The sequence below is a fragment of the Convolutriloba macropyga genome, chromosome 8 (genome assembly GCF_964194025.1).
Source record: "Convolutriloba macropyga chromosome 8, txConMacr16.3, whole genome shotgun sequence".
NCBI classification, from domain to species: Eukaryota; Metazoa; Xenacoelomorpha; order Acoela; family Convolutidae; genus Convolutriloba; species Convolutriloba macropyga.
Window position 1 is genome coordinate 20,205,949 of NC_134475.1, and position 13,823 is coordinate 20,219,771.

Below are 13,823 nucleotides of genomic sequence, written 5' to 3' on the forward strand. Positions count from 1 at the left end.
AAAACTTTAACCGCCTCATGCTTTAAACATAATTGCTCTTTCCGGTTTATTGAGTCAAATTCGGACAACGAAATTGGTATTTTTCCAGTTTTTTTGTAAGCACTACAGAGTGGTGCCATGTCGGAGATCCATAATGCAAGATTGATGGAAATGAATGAAATATATAGAAGTTTGTGTCGGGAGAAAGTTACTCCCTTCGTGACAATTCGTTTCAAAAAACTTAAAGCTTTTGACACTTTTGCAATACATTGATTGATAAGTTTATCCCATATCAAGTTTTCATAAATAACAATTCCCAAGTCCACAACTGAGTCTACGTGACCGCATTCTGAAAAAAACCGAGTCTAGGTAACAGAATTTTGAAAAAACAAACAAAGGTATAAGGTCCTTGCCCATAGATGAATCACTGCTACAAAGCTTAAAGGCATTGCAAATGCCAGTTACAGTGAAAGGGAAATCACTCAACGGAATGTCATCCAGCGTTTGAATTTTTTCCTTGAGGCTTTTATCTGGTTTGAACACAGAGCTAAAAAAACATCGAAAAGCTGAGCTTTCTCAAAGCTGCTAACAGCTTTGAGATCACCCTAAAACATTTTGCGTGGTTAAATGGAACCCCACTTAAGAGAGCCTAGGCACTGAGAGCAATGTCTTTAATCGTTCTAATCAAAACTTTCAACGAACAAGCGTTTATCCATCGTAATTCATTCCTCAAAGTCAAGGGCAAGCCTTGTTTTTGCGGCGGTGGTATGAGCCAAAAAAATTTAAAACTTTCGCGCATTGTATATGATCTTGACCACGCTTTGTTAAGATAGTACTACCAAGTTATATAAAACTGAAAAATAGCACAGTTTTAAGAAGATAATTCTTATTAGAAGCCAAATTGGTTTGCGATCTTTAAAAATCCGAATTCGAAGCACATGGTAAAATCAGATCAATTGTATCACCATGCTTTTGTCTACCTTGATCTAAGATTTGACTCAACCCGTAATTATTAATCAGCTCAATGAAATCAAGTTCAGTTGAATTTTAAGAGGTTAGGATTGACCAATCAATTCCAGAAAAATTAAAATACCCGAGAAAGTGAAAATTATAGTTGTTTCTTCCTCTAGAAGTTTAAAATTTTGAAAACTGGTCGAGGTAATCCCTTAAACTGTCAGCCATAGACCCTGAAGTAATAGCAAAAACCGATGTGGCAGTTGGATTGTAGATATGTGCAAAGATATTGATTATCGAGTCTCCTAAAGTTGGGCAACAGCAGCTAAAGGGGTATGACTGCAAGGACAATTCGTTTTACTTCAAAATATAGTCAAACGGAACAACTATCAAGATACACCCGGTTTCTCCATAATCTCTGTTGCTTCTTGCAATAACTTGTAAATTTGATGCCAAGAACACTTCTGAATTGTGCATTTCATTTTTTAACCAAATTTCTGTAAGAAACACGACAAAGGACTCAGATGGTGTGATTACTTGGAGAACAATTTGTCGGCGGTCAAAAGGTCTGATTTCTTGACAATTAAGTAAGACGCCTTAAGTGGCAGCTTTCAGTCATAAAGCGACCTCCATGGCTTGAACACAAACATCCCTAAAGAAAGGCTCCAGATTTTTAATTCTGAAATCAGATCGATCTTTACCTTCCCGGTTTACCATCTCGTAACGTTTCGCTAGAATTTTTTTTTCAGTTTCTCTGTCAGCCGATATCAGGAGGTTCTTAATGTATACCAGATGCGTGTAATTTTGAAACTTGCATCAAGCAAAACATCTCACAAAAATTGGGAGTTGTCAGATGATACCATTAAAGGCCTGCACTTTCGCTTTTCGCCATTCTCGAATTTCGCTCTACCCAGTCGTCGAACAGACAATTTATTTCCAAGGGAATTTATGCTAATATGCTTCAAAATCGATCAATTCCCCTGAGTTCGTTGTCTATTTTACCTTTGACTGAATAACCTTTCGCAGGTACTTGTGGTCTAATACACTTTAGGCTGTCATCAACGTTTTCTAAGTATTTTACAGCACGACTAGTGCTTTTTACCTCTTTAGAAGCCAGCAATTTTTCCTTCCACTAGTTTTTCCCGACTTTTTGGCAGGGTGTTTTCAAAATCAAGACAATTTTTCTCAACTATATCAAGAATCGAATTCAACATACAATCCGAAGAAAAGAGATCAGCGCTGAGACACTTATCACATAGACAGACACAGTTCTTTGACCCTCCCAGCCATTTGACATCTGCTGGCGATAGATAGACATAAGAGCTATGAAACCAAGCGCCACATCAAACTGCACTCATCCAATTGCACATTGGTCGTCATTCTTAACTAGTTTTTGTACAGGAAAGACATTTTGGTTCTCCGGTTTTGTTCCTTGACATTTTAAATTATGTAAATCGGTTATTTACCAAATGGAAATGAGCTCTGAAAAAAGCGCTCAAGAAAGACTCCTGATCAGATCATTCAAGTCGCATTTGGCCTGTGAACATTCCATTCCAGACCATGGAAATCTCTAATCAGATTGAAACCAGACCAACCATTGGCCAGGCTTTTGTGCCATTGAAACCTTGCGATTTCTTGTAACTTTTGGCCTGAAAACACACCGTGCCTTTGACTCGGGTTTGATCAGAGGTCACTGTGTTGAAATTACCCCCCCCTGATTACCCCCATACTAATGTAAGAGAGGGGTAAATTTTCTATGGGGGTAAAACAATGTATGATTCGGGGGTGATGGGGGAAGGGGGGTTTTTCGATTTTAGCCCTCAAAAATACCCCCAAAAATGTAAGGTTACGGGGGTTCATTTAGGGGGGTAAAACAATGTAAAATTAGGTGCGTAATGGGGGAAATATGGGGAAATTTTAAATTATACCCCTCAAAAAACACCCACAAAATGTAAGATTAGGTGGCTTCTTTTAGGGGGGTAAAACGATGTAAGATTTGGGGTGTAAGGGAGTGATGAAAGTTAATGAGGGGAACTTTTGGTTTTTACTCCACAGAAAATACCACCCAAAACTATTTAATATTAGGGGGTAATTTTTGGAGTATTACGATGTAAGCTTAAGAGGTATTGGGGGAATTTTGAGGCTTGGACCACCTCCCCCCTCAAAAAAAATAAATTCTAAGATAAGGGAGTTTATGGAGGTAATGTGGAGCATGCGGGGTTCTATATATAGATTTTACCCAATAAAGACTACCACCCAAAAAGATGTAAGATTAGAGGTGGTATATTTAGGGGGGTAAAACGTCGTAAGATAAGATAGGAAATAGGGAGTAGATTCATAGAGATGGACCGTCAAGAATTATGCAAGCTTTAGTGGTGTACAGGCAACGGAAAGCCGGCGGAGGGTATAGAGGTTGCTGGTTCAAGAGTGTCAGTGAAACAATGAAACAATGTAAGAAAAAGGCCTCTAAGCAAGATAATTACACCTCTACTCTACCTGCTCTTGAATCCTTCTACCACCCAAAATTACCCTCATTACCTCATACTCTTGCATCGAATTACCCCCCCCCCCATTACACCCCAAAGTGATGAAAGAGTGTTCAAGGGCATTGGCTAAAAATTCCTGCGATTACCCCCTAATCTTACATCTTTTTGGGGTAAAAATTTGACATGGGTCACTTCCACATGAGAAATGATGTATGAATCAAAAATCGGCATTTATTTGGCATCGGGAGACTCGATTTAGAAAGTTTTTGAAAATAATTCTTGTTCTTCGAACTTAGCTTTCAAAAACCTGACCAAAGTAAATGGTTATTGAATTCAAGATAACTTCTTGAAAAGTATATTTTATGGTTTACATCAGCTTACAAAAAATACTGTCTTGTTATGAACAGTTTCCAGTTTTTTCTCGAGCTTGTAACAGAAGTAGTTTCAATTCTTTGGAGTATTGGTCAGTTGATATTTGTGAGGCAAATTTGTACAACTAGCTAAACATCCAAAAACTTTGAAAAGTTAAAATTTTTATGCAACCAGTGGAAACAAACCTAAAACATTAACAAATTTCGCAAAATCATATTTTTTGACAGGAACTTCACAATGAAATTTTCCTTGATAAATCATGATAAAAAATTCGACAGATCTGGTATAATCTTATTAATTCTTGTTTTCGCACCCTATAACTTGACAATTCTTTTAAAAGTCCTGTTGATTCTTGCTTGTTTATCTCGCATTTCTGTACATATCTTGACACTTTCTTGCCAAGAATCTTATCAAGATGGGTCATGTTTGAGAAGTTTGTTAGCAAGGTGTCTCAGGTCCCATTTCTTTGGGCAACCTAAGAATCGAGCTCACCGACTGCATACTGAACTCTTCGGCGGAGTTGAAATTTTATACTGAATAATGATGGAGTTGACATTTGGTGACTACTCAGTGCTCGTAGTTATCAAAATGCAAAAAAAAAATCCCCATAAAATTGGCCCGACAAAAATAAAACTAAATTGATTATTTGATTAATTTTATTAAAAGGTCCTACCAGACTTGTCCACATCTCTGCCCAATAAGAACTCGTACATCATTTGCATTTCAGTACTGCTCTCGGGTTCAAACAACTGTCCACCGCTAAAATGAAACATAAGCTAGCAGACCAATCACTTCTGAAAGACGACTCACTATCATGCCTTTGCATCCTATATAGTTTGAACAACCCGGGTCGAATGTCCTGCCTAAATGTTTACGCATTTTGTTGCAAGAGTGGGGAGGGTTTCGTTAGCCTGGGGGTGTAAATGATGTAAGAGTAGGGCTGCAGTAATGGGAAGACTTTTGAGGAATTATACCACGACAAAATCTTGATATAAGGGGACCAACGGGGGGGGGGGGGCAGCTGACAAAGAGGCGATACTGATGCAAGAGTGAGGAGTTTCATTTCTTTCTCTCCCACACTTACATCAGTTTACCCCCTTGGCAGTCAAAAAGATGCAAGTGTGTGTGTGTGTGTTTGTGCTATGAGAAATTATCCCCGCCAAAATATCCCCGCATCATTTACTCCCACTCCCTTGCAGTCCCCAGAATATATCCTCACCAAAATACCCCCCCCCCCCCCCCCCCACTATTTTATACCCACTGGCAACCTATTCTCGACAAAAACCGCAAAAATTTTGAGCAACATTTTTGAATCAAATCTTCCCATTGCAGCTTGCAGTCCTGCTCTTATTTTACCGGAAAAATACTTCCACCCGTCCAATTTAAACAATGATGGTTAAACTGTCTATTTGAAGTGTGTGATTTCACGTTCTGTTTATAAAGCTCCGATAAAAACAAAATTTCTCTGGCAAAAACAACGGACTAAACAAACAATAGAAAAATTTATGCAAAAATTGCATTCATTGTTTTACCAAAAGTGTTTTGGATGTAATGAGAAGTAACGTCAAGACAAATTGCAGGATTAATTTAAACTAACAGGTGCCAAAAATCTAAAAATGAACTAATTCTTGCAGTTTGTAACACATTTGTTGTGAAAACTGTATATGGAAACGTTTGTCTAATTAATATTGCCAAGTGGATTTTGAGGTAATAATTTGTATATTTTAATTGGTGTTTGGTTTTTCCCAAAAAGCTGAAAATTTTCCTTAATTGACTTTCCGCCTAATACCTAAACATACAAAAAAATTGTAGAAACAGAAAATATTGACAGGAGCACTAGTGAAAATTGCACACACATAAAAAAATAAACTGATGGCAAATCAAAATTGAAAAAAAAAATCAAGACTGCTTTCTGATTGACTGATTGCTCATTAAATTTGCTTAGAAATCGGGTTGAGCTGAACGAGGAAAAAAGGTTTTTTGATGAAAAAGAATCTCACGTTCGGTTGTGATATATTCATATCAAGTCCTACGGGCCACTGAAGCATGATCATGGCACGCAAGACATAGCCAGATGCGTAAGACAGACAGTCAAGAATTAAGTTATCAAAATTTAGATTAATTGTGTATTTTAGATTAACACATAAGGTTACCGTGTTTTAAGTTTCTCAGCTATACAGATTTGTGAAAAAATCGTTTTTAGTACGTCTATTTATTTAGACGTTACCTTTTGTACGCTTACAGTTTTTTTCATTATTGCGTGCCAAACCTGGCTGGAAATGGTGTTAAACTCTATCAGTTCAAAGTAAGTTTATTAGAGCCTTATCTCGGAAAAGACGTTGATCTAAAAAAATTCACGTCTGGAAAAATGAGAAATAAGATCGGACTATGCCATTTTCTCAGTGGCAGGTGTTAATGCATCTTCTAGACGCATTTTAAGACAACTTTAACAAAAGTTTTCAATATAAATTAGTAACGAAATTCAAGAATCTAGCTCGAAATCTTATTTATCACATTCTCCTAAACGGCCAATCGGCTATACCCGGTACTGTTGCATAGTAATCTAAGGGTATTTTGCTCAAAGACCTCGCAGAATGAGCTCAGAAAACATTTTTTATTTTCATGATTTCGTCATGCACAGTAGGTTTTGATTCTTTTCTCTGTTCATACAAAAATCAAAATACATTTTGAAATTTTCGAGAAAAAAATTGAAGTTTTGCACGATGCACAAACATGATAACTGCGAAAACCAGGGAAATTAGCAAAATCGAGGGTTTCTGCAGACAAAAACCGGTAATTAAAAGGCAAAACCAGTGCAAAATCAGTTAGCACCAATTAAAGAGTTGAAAACCAGTTAAACTATTGGTTTTGCAATAAACGTTTTTTCTTTTCAGGTTGTTATATATTAATTTTTTTTTAGGTAGTTATGTGACAAAATAATTAAAAAACAGCCGATTGTTTTTATCAGACAATAAGCCAATAAACGATGGGGGTGTGACAATAGGTGGATCTTTTCCGTTTGTGCCCCCCAGTTACAGAGCACGTCTAGTAATCTAATAATGACCAAATAATAGGCGCCCACTAAGCTGAAGGGCGCCCGCAGATTCCGAGGACGAGTTAAGTTGATTTAAAGTTAATGTTCTTCAATTCCGTAACAAGTAACCCCGACTGTGAGTTGGTTATCTTCTAGAGCAATCTCAGAATTATTTAGCCTAATTGTTGTGATAAACTTATTAAATAGCTTGAGTTGAATGCAGAGGACTGCCATGGACAACATTGAAAGAGCGGTGAATAACATGAAACATGGGAATCCACAATGTGCAAGTGTCCTGGAGCTACTCACCAACGAGGTTTCTGAATTAAAAAAACAACCCAAATTGTGCATCTTACAAACTGCGTGAATGAATTATCAGACAGAGTCCTACAATTGGAACGATACAGCCGCAAAGATTGTTCAATCTTTAACAATTTCACATATGCATGGCATTCGGCGGACAGTATCCAAGAGCAAGTGTTACAGTTTATTAATAACATATTCAACGCCCATCTCACCCATGCTGGGATCAAAGCCTGTCATTTTCTAAGGAGCGCAATAGCTAGTCAATTTTCGGTTATCATCAAGTTTGTCTATTTCGAAGATAAAAACTACATCTGGAGATCTCAGTCATTGCTCTACGGAATAAGTAACAAGTCAAACAACAAATACATTCAAATGAAAGAATGTTTACCCGAGAAAGATAGAGAGGTCCTCAAGTACGCCACGGTAGAGAAAAACCTTAAAGTTTCAACGAACAATTGTGCGGTTAAACTGGAAGTACCTAATGGCCAAAGAAAGGACTATATCGAAGTCAAAACGAAACAGGACGTCGATAAGCTAACTAAATTTTCCTCAAAGCGTAAGAACACTCGACGAGCATCTCAACAACCAAGTGCTCCACAACAAACAGCTGACAGTCTCATACAAACGACAACAACTGTTGCATCCAATCCAGCGCCTATGTCATTTCACCCTACACCAAGCAGAGGCGTAACGAGACGACGAGAAATAACTCCAAAAGATGATAAGTACTCATCGCTCCTGAATGAATTACGTGACCATGCGGAAAACCCCAATATGTTGAAAAATTAAGTGCTTGGTTTGTTGAACAATTCACCTGACCATAAATTGTGTGCTGTAGATATTGATGATAACCAGGGTTTCATTGTTGGAAATACTTTTCGAGATTAAGTACCTATCGGTGCTGCACTTGAACATCAGGTCAATTAAGAGACATCACGAAGAACTAGAGGCACTTTTATTAAACTTTAATCATACTCCTAGCGTTCTCGCACTAACAGAGACTTGGCTAACGTACGCTGACGCACCCTATTGCTTTAACCTTACCGGAAACAACACCGTTCTAAGTCGAAACCACAAATCACGAAGTGCTGGTGTGATCATTCAAATTAAAGATGGTTTTGATGTACTGGGAGAGCTATATATTAATCTAGAGGAAAGCATTGCTGTAAAAGTTTTCCACCAAGGCTTATATTTTGTACTTATTGTTGTTTACAACCAACCAAGATCAAATAAAGTGGAATTCCTTGAGCGAATTGAAGCACTTCTTGAGTCACTTCAATCTTTAATGCCAGTAATAATAATGGTCGATTTGAATATTGATACTTTGAAAAGAAACAATGCATCATCAAAGTTTTTATCAGCTATAGAGTCAAACGATTTTGAGATTGTAGATGGCCAAATAACACGAGTTGGGAATGATTCAAATACTTGTTTAGATCACGCTGTAGCAAAGGGCTTCAATCATTTAGTTCTCGATATTTTTACTTAACAAAACATTACCGATAACTATCCAGTTTTACCAACTTTAAATCATAATGATTTTTAGGAAAACAAATGACACGATATCAAGAGCACACGATTTATCTTATTTAAATAATAAATATAGAATTCAAGAAATTCAATCGATAGTCGCTAAAAAGTTTCAAACTATTCCATCGGATTTCAACACCTTCCATAAAATTTTCATTGAATTGATTGATATATGTGCTCCCTATAAAGAATTTAAATCTAATCAATGTTCCATGCCTAAATACAAAAATAATTATTTGAAAAATAAAATTTCTAGGAGGAATTTTTTGCATCGGAAATGAAAACGAACTAGTCGATCATCAGATTTAAGGAATTTTAAAGAGGCGAGATTAAAAGTTGAGAAAGCATTAAAGAAGCTGAAGAGAAATTATTATGGCAAATGATTCGAACGCTGTATCAATGATCCTAAACGAACATATAAATCATTAAATGAACTGCAAGAAAAATCCGAAAGAAAGCAGATTAAGATTGAACAGATAAAGCTAAGTACTGAAGATATAGTGCAATCTAAATCAGAAATTGCTAATATTTTGAAGGATTACTTCAGCAATATTGCTGTAGAATTGAATAGGAATCACACCACCACTAACTCTGAGGACGATAACATGAATTCAGATATAGGCAATCGGTCGGAAGCGAATAAACAGTCTTTTTGTTTATGGCTGTCTAAAACAAAGCCATTAGAAGTCAGAGAGGCGATTGACAACCTCAATATTAAAACTTCTTCGGGTTTATGATATATGCAACCTAGTTGTGAAAAGCTGCAGCGAGTGTTTAGCGCCAATTCTAATCGAACTTATATATAATTTTTTTAAGACGGGTATTTTTCCGGAAGATCTAAAACGAGCCCGAGTAGTTCCGCTGCATAAAAAGGGATAGTAAAGCAGATCTTAATAGTTATCGACCCATATCATTGCTAATTGTATTTAGTAAAATTTTTGAAAGGATAATGTACAATCGCATCTATCAGTACCTAGAACATTTCCAGCTTTCTTTAGGAAAAAGCATTCAACGATTGATGCGATTGCAGAACTCACTGAGCGGTTGCGAGAGAATTATAAATCAAGAACAGTTACTAGTACAGTTTTTTTCGGTTATCATCAAATTTGTCTATTTCGAAGATAAAAACTACATCTGGAGATCTCAGTCATTGCTCTACGGAATAAGTAACAAGTCAAACAACAAATACATTCAAATGAAAGAATGTTTACCCGAGAAAGATAGAGAGGTCCTCAAGTACGCCACGGTAGAGAAAAACCTTAAAGTTTCAACGAACAATTGTGTGGTTAAACTGGAAGTACCTAATGGCCAAAGAAAGGACTATATCGAAGTAAAAACGAAACAGGACGTCGATAAGCTAACTAAATAGGCATCAAATCGTAAGAAGACTCGACGAGCATCTCAACAACCAAGTGCTCCACAACAACCAGCTGACAGTCTCATACAAACGACAACAACTGTTGCATCCAATCCACCGCCTATGTCATTCCACCCTACACCAAGCAGAGGCGTAATGAGACGACGAGAATTAACTCCAAAAGATGATAAGTACTCATCGCTCCTGAATGAATTACGTGACCATGCGGAAAACCCCAATATGTTGAAAGATTATGTGCTTGGTTTGTTGAACAATTCACATGACCATAAATTGTGTGCAGTAGATATTGATGATAACCAGGGTTTCATTGTTGGAAATACTTTTCGAGATTAAGTGCCTATCGGTGCTGCACTTGAACATCAGTTCAATTAAGAAACATCACGAAGAACTAGAGGCACTTTTATTAAACTTTAATCATACTCCTAGCATTCTCGCACTAACAGAGACTTGGCTAACGTACGCTGACGCACCCTATTGCTTTAACCTTACCGGAAACAACACCGTTCTAAGTCGAAACCACAAATCACGTAGTGGTGGTGTGATCATTCAAATTAAAGATGGTTTTGATGTACTGGGAGAGCTATATATTAATCTAGAGGAAAGCATTGCTGTAAAAATTTCCACCAAGGCTTATATTTTGTAATTATTGTTGTTTACAACCAACCAAGATCGAATAAAGTGAAATTCATTGGGCGACTTGATGAACTTCTTTCTTGAGTCACTTCAAACTTTAATGCCAGTAATAATAATGGTCGATTTGAATATTGATACTTTGAAAAGAAACAATGCATCATCAAAGTTTTTATCAGCTATAGAGTCAAACGATTTTGAGATTGTAGATGGCCAAATAACACGAGTTGGGAATGATTCAAATACTTGTTTAGATCACGCTGTAGCAAAGGGCTTCAATCATTTAGTTCTCGATATTCTTACTTAACAAAACATTACCGATAACTATCCAGTTTTACTAACTTTAAATCATAGTGATTTTACAAAAACCAAAGACACGATATCCAGAGCACGCAGTTTATCTTATTTAAATAATAAATATAGAATTCAAGAAATTCAATCGATAGTCGCTAAAAAGTTTCAAATTATACCATCGGATTTCAACACCTTCCATAAAATTTTCATTGAATTGATTGATATATTTGCTCCCTATAAAGAATTTAAATCTAATCAATGTTCCAAGCCTAAATACCTAAAAAATTATTTGAAAAATAAAATTTCTAGGAGGAATTATTTGCATCGGAAATGGAAACGAACTAGTCGATCATCAGATTTAAGGAATTTTAAAGGGGCGAGATTAAAAATTGAAGAAGCATTAAAGAAGCTGAAGAAAAATTATTATAGCAAATGATTCGAACGCTGTATCAATGATCCTAAACAAACATATAAATCATTAAATGAACTGCAAGGAAAATCCGAAAGAAAGCAGATTAAGATTGAACAGATAAAGCTAAGTACTGAAGATATAGTGCAATCTAAATCAGAAATTGCTAATATTTTGAATGATTACTTCAGCAATATTGCTGTAGAATTGAATAGGAATCACACCACCACTAACTCTGAGGACGATAGCATGAATTCAGATATAGGCAATCGGTTGGAAGCGAATGAACAGTCTTTTTGTTTATGGCTGTCTAAAACAAAGCCATTAGAAGTCAGAGAGGCGATTGACAACCTCAATATTAAAACTTCTTCGGGTTTATGATATATGCAACCTAGTTTTGAAAAGCTGCAGCGAGAGTTTAGCGCCAATTCTAATCGAACTTATATATAATTTTTTTAAGACGGGTATTTTTCCGGAAGATCTAAAACGAGCCCAAGTAGTTCCGCTGTATAAAGGGGATAGTAAAGCAGATCTTAATAATTTTCGACCCATATCATTGCTAATTGTTTTTAGTAAAATTTTTGAAAGGATAATGTACAATCGCATCTATCAGTACCTAGAACATTTCCAGCTTCTCTATTCAAAACAATTTGGATTTAGGAAAAAGCATTCAACGATTGATGCGATTGCAGAACTCACTGAGCGGTTGCGAGAGAATTATGAATCAAGAACAGTTACTAGTACAGTTTTCTGGACCTAAGGAAAGCTTTCGACACTATTGATCATGGCATCTTAGGGAAGAAATTGACTCGTTACGGAATATGTGGCAATGCTAGAAATTGGATTCTTAGTTTTGTAACCGGTCGCTCGCAACGTACCGATTGTAATGGTTTTTCATCGGATTAGCGTAAATTAAATTATGGCGTCCCGCAAGGTTCAGTATTAGGGCCGCTCCTGTTTCTCATATACGTGAACGACCTCTCGGAAGCTTGTAAAAAAGCAGACGTTTACCAATTTGCCGACGATTCGAACGTAAGCGCCCTTGAATGTTCAATTTCGGAATTGAGAGATGACTTAGAATCGTTATCTCGCTGGTTACGCGTTAATAAGCTGACACTAAACATTAAAACAAATATCACAAGTAAATTTCATAATTACAGGTGCCTGTAGTTCTAATTCTATCTCAAACATTGGTATATCCATAAATGATTTTGCTATTAAAATTGATAATTGTTGTCGCTATCTAGGATAATATATTGATTATAAGCTGCAGTTCAGAGATCATATTCATACAGTGGTGGTTAAACTAACGAAGCAGAGTGGTATTATTTCAAAGTTGAGACATTATGTACCCCTAAGTACTTTAATACGTTATTATGAGGCTAATGTGAAGCCACTTATTCAGTATGGAGTCTTGATATACGGCTGCACAAGTTTTTCAAATCTTTGCAATATCGAAAAATTACAACTATAAAATTAAGCGATCGCTATATACCTGTTGCTTTGTTATTTACAATTTTATTTACAATTACATTTTAATAACCACATATAAACAGTGAGTACAATCCAAATTAGTGTTAATTGTTGGGTGGCCTTCATTCCTGCTGGCTCCGACCAGCAGGGAAGAGGGCTGCACTAATTTTTAATTTTTTACTGCGGTCTTTTTTGCCAAAGTATAAGCCCCGTAGCTCTTCTAGTTTACGAGATATAGACATTTTAAGATACTAGAAAATTTGCCACGCAAATTAGATAGAATTTTCAGCGAATCTTAGGGAAAAAAGAGAAAAAAAGGGGAAAAAAGGGAAACAGGAAAAGAGGGGGAAAGGAGAAAAAAGGAAGCAAAAAGGAAGAAAGGAAGAGAAAGGAAAAAAAAAGGAAAGATATAGACATTTTAAGATACGAAAAAAAAGAAAAATTTTTTTTTCGTCCATGCTGACCTTAAACAGCCTGTGGCAAACTTAATATTTAAATTAGCAACATGGGAAACACTCAAATTCGTTTTTATGTACAATATATATATATATATATATATATATATATATATATATATATATATATAGGTATATATATATATATATATATATATATATATATATATTTTCTTCGCTTTCCAACTGGATATTATAAAAAAAATTTAAGAACTGAACTCAATTAGTTGAATTTTATGATGTATGGCTAGGTCGGGCAGTTTAAGTGAGCCTCGAGGCTCCGTGTACTGTCCTCTCTCTTACAGTGAATGGAATTAAATGTGTTTTAGTTGTTTAAGTTTGGAAACTGTTTAATAATAGAGAGAAATAAATTCTCCTTCTTCTTCTTCTTCTTCTTCTTCTTCTTCTTCTGAATATCAGTAGCATGGATGAAGAACTACCGGACGCATGAAACATGCATTATCAGAAACCCCCCGTTTATTGGCACGTTTATTTGTTTGTGGAGACAAATTACTCTAAGGTG

The 13,823-nt window shown here is 36.1% G+C and overlaps 3 protein-coding genes across 7 annotated transcripts in view; 2 read left to right on the forward strand and 1 right to left on the reverse strand.

The window, feature by feature from the left end:
• LOC142344575 (uncharacterized) overlaps positions 1 to 13,823 on the reverse strand; it is a 91,323-nt gene that overhangs the window by 25,380 nt on the left and 52,120 nt on the right. For all 5 annotated transcript variants that reach the window (XM_075396356.1, XM_075396354.1, XM_075396353.1 and 2 more), the window contains one exon: positions 4,465 to 4,550. In XM_075396356.1, the coding sequence (XP_075252471.1) occupies positions 4,465 to 4,550 (86 nt within the window). The remainder of the gene's footprint in view (positions 1 to 4,464; positions 4,551 to 13,823) is intronic.
• LOC142344573 (eukaryotic peptide chain release factor subunit 1-like) overlaps positions 7,005 to 13,823 on the forward strand; it is a 271,614-nt gene continuing 264,795 nt past the window's right edge. Inside the window, exon 1 of the mRNA XM_075396350.1 lies at positions 7,005 to 7,030. The gene's annotated coding sequence lies outside the window, so the exon portion shown is untranslated. The remainder of the gene's footprint in view (positions 7,031 to 13,823) is intronic.
• Positions 7,008 to 13,823, forward strand: part of LOC142344571 (putative H/ACA ribonucleoprotein complex subunit 4) — a 556,150-nt gene continuing 549,334 nt past the window's right edge. The window contains exon 1 of the mRNA XM_075396347.1: positions 7,008 to 7,029. The gene's annotated coding sequence lies outside the window, so the exon portion shown is untranslated. The remainder of the gene's footprint in view (positions 7,030 to 13,823) is intronic.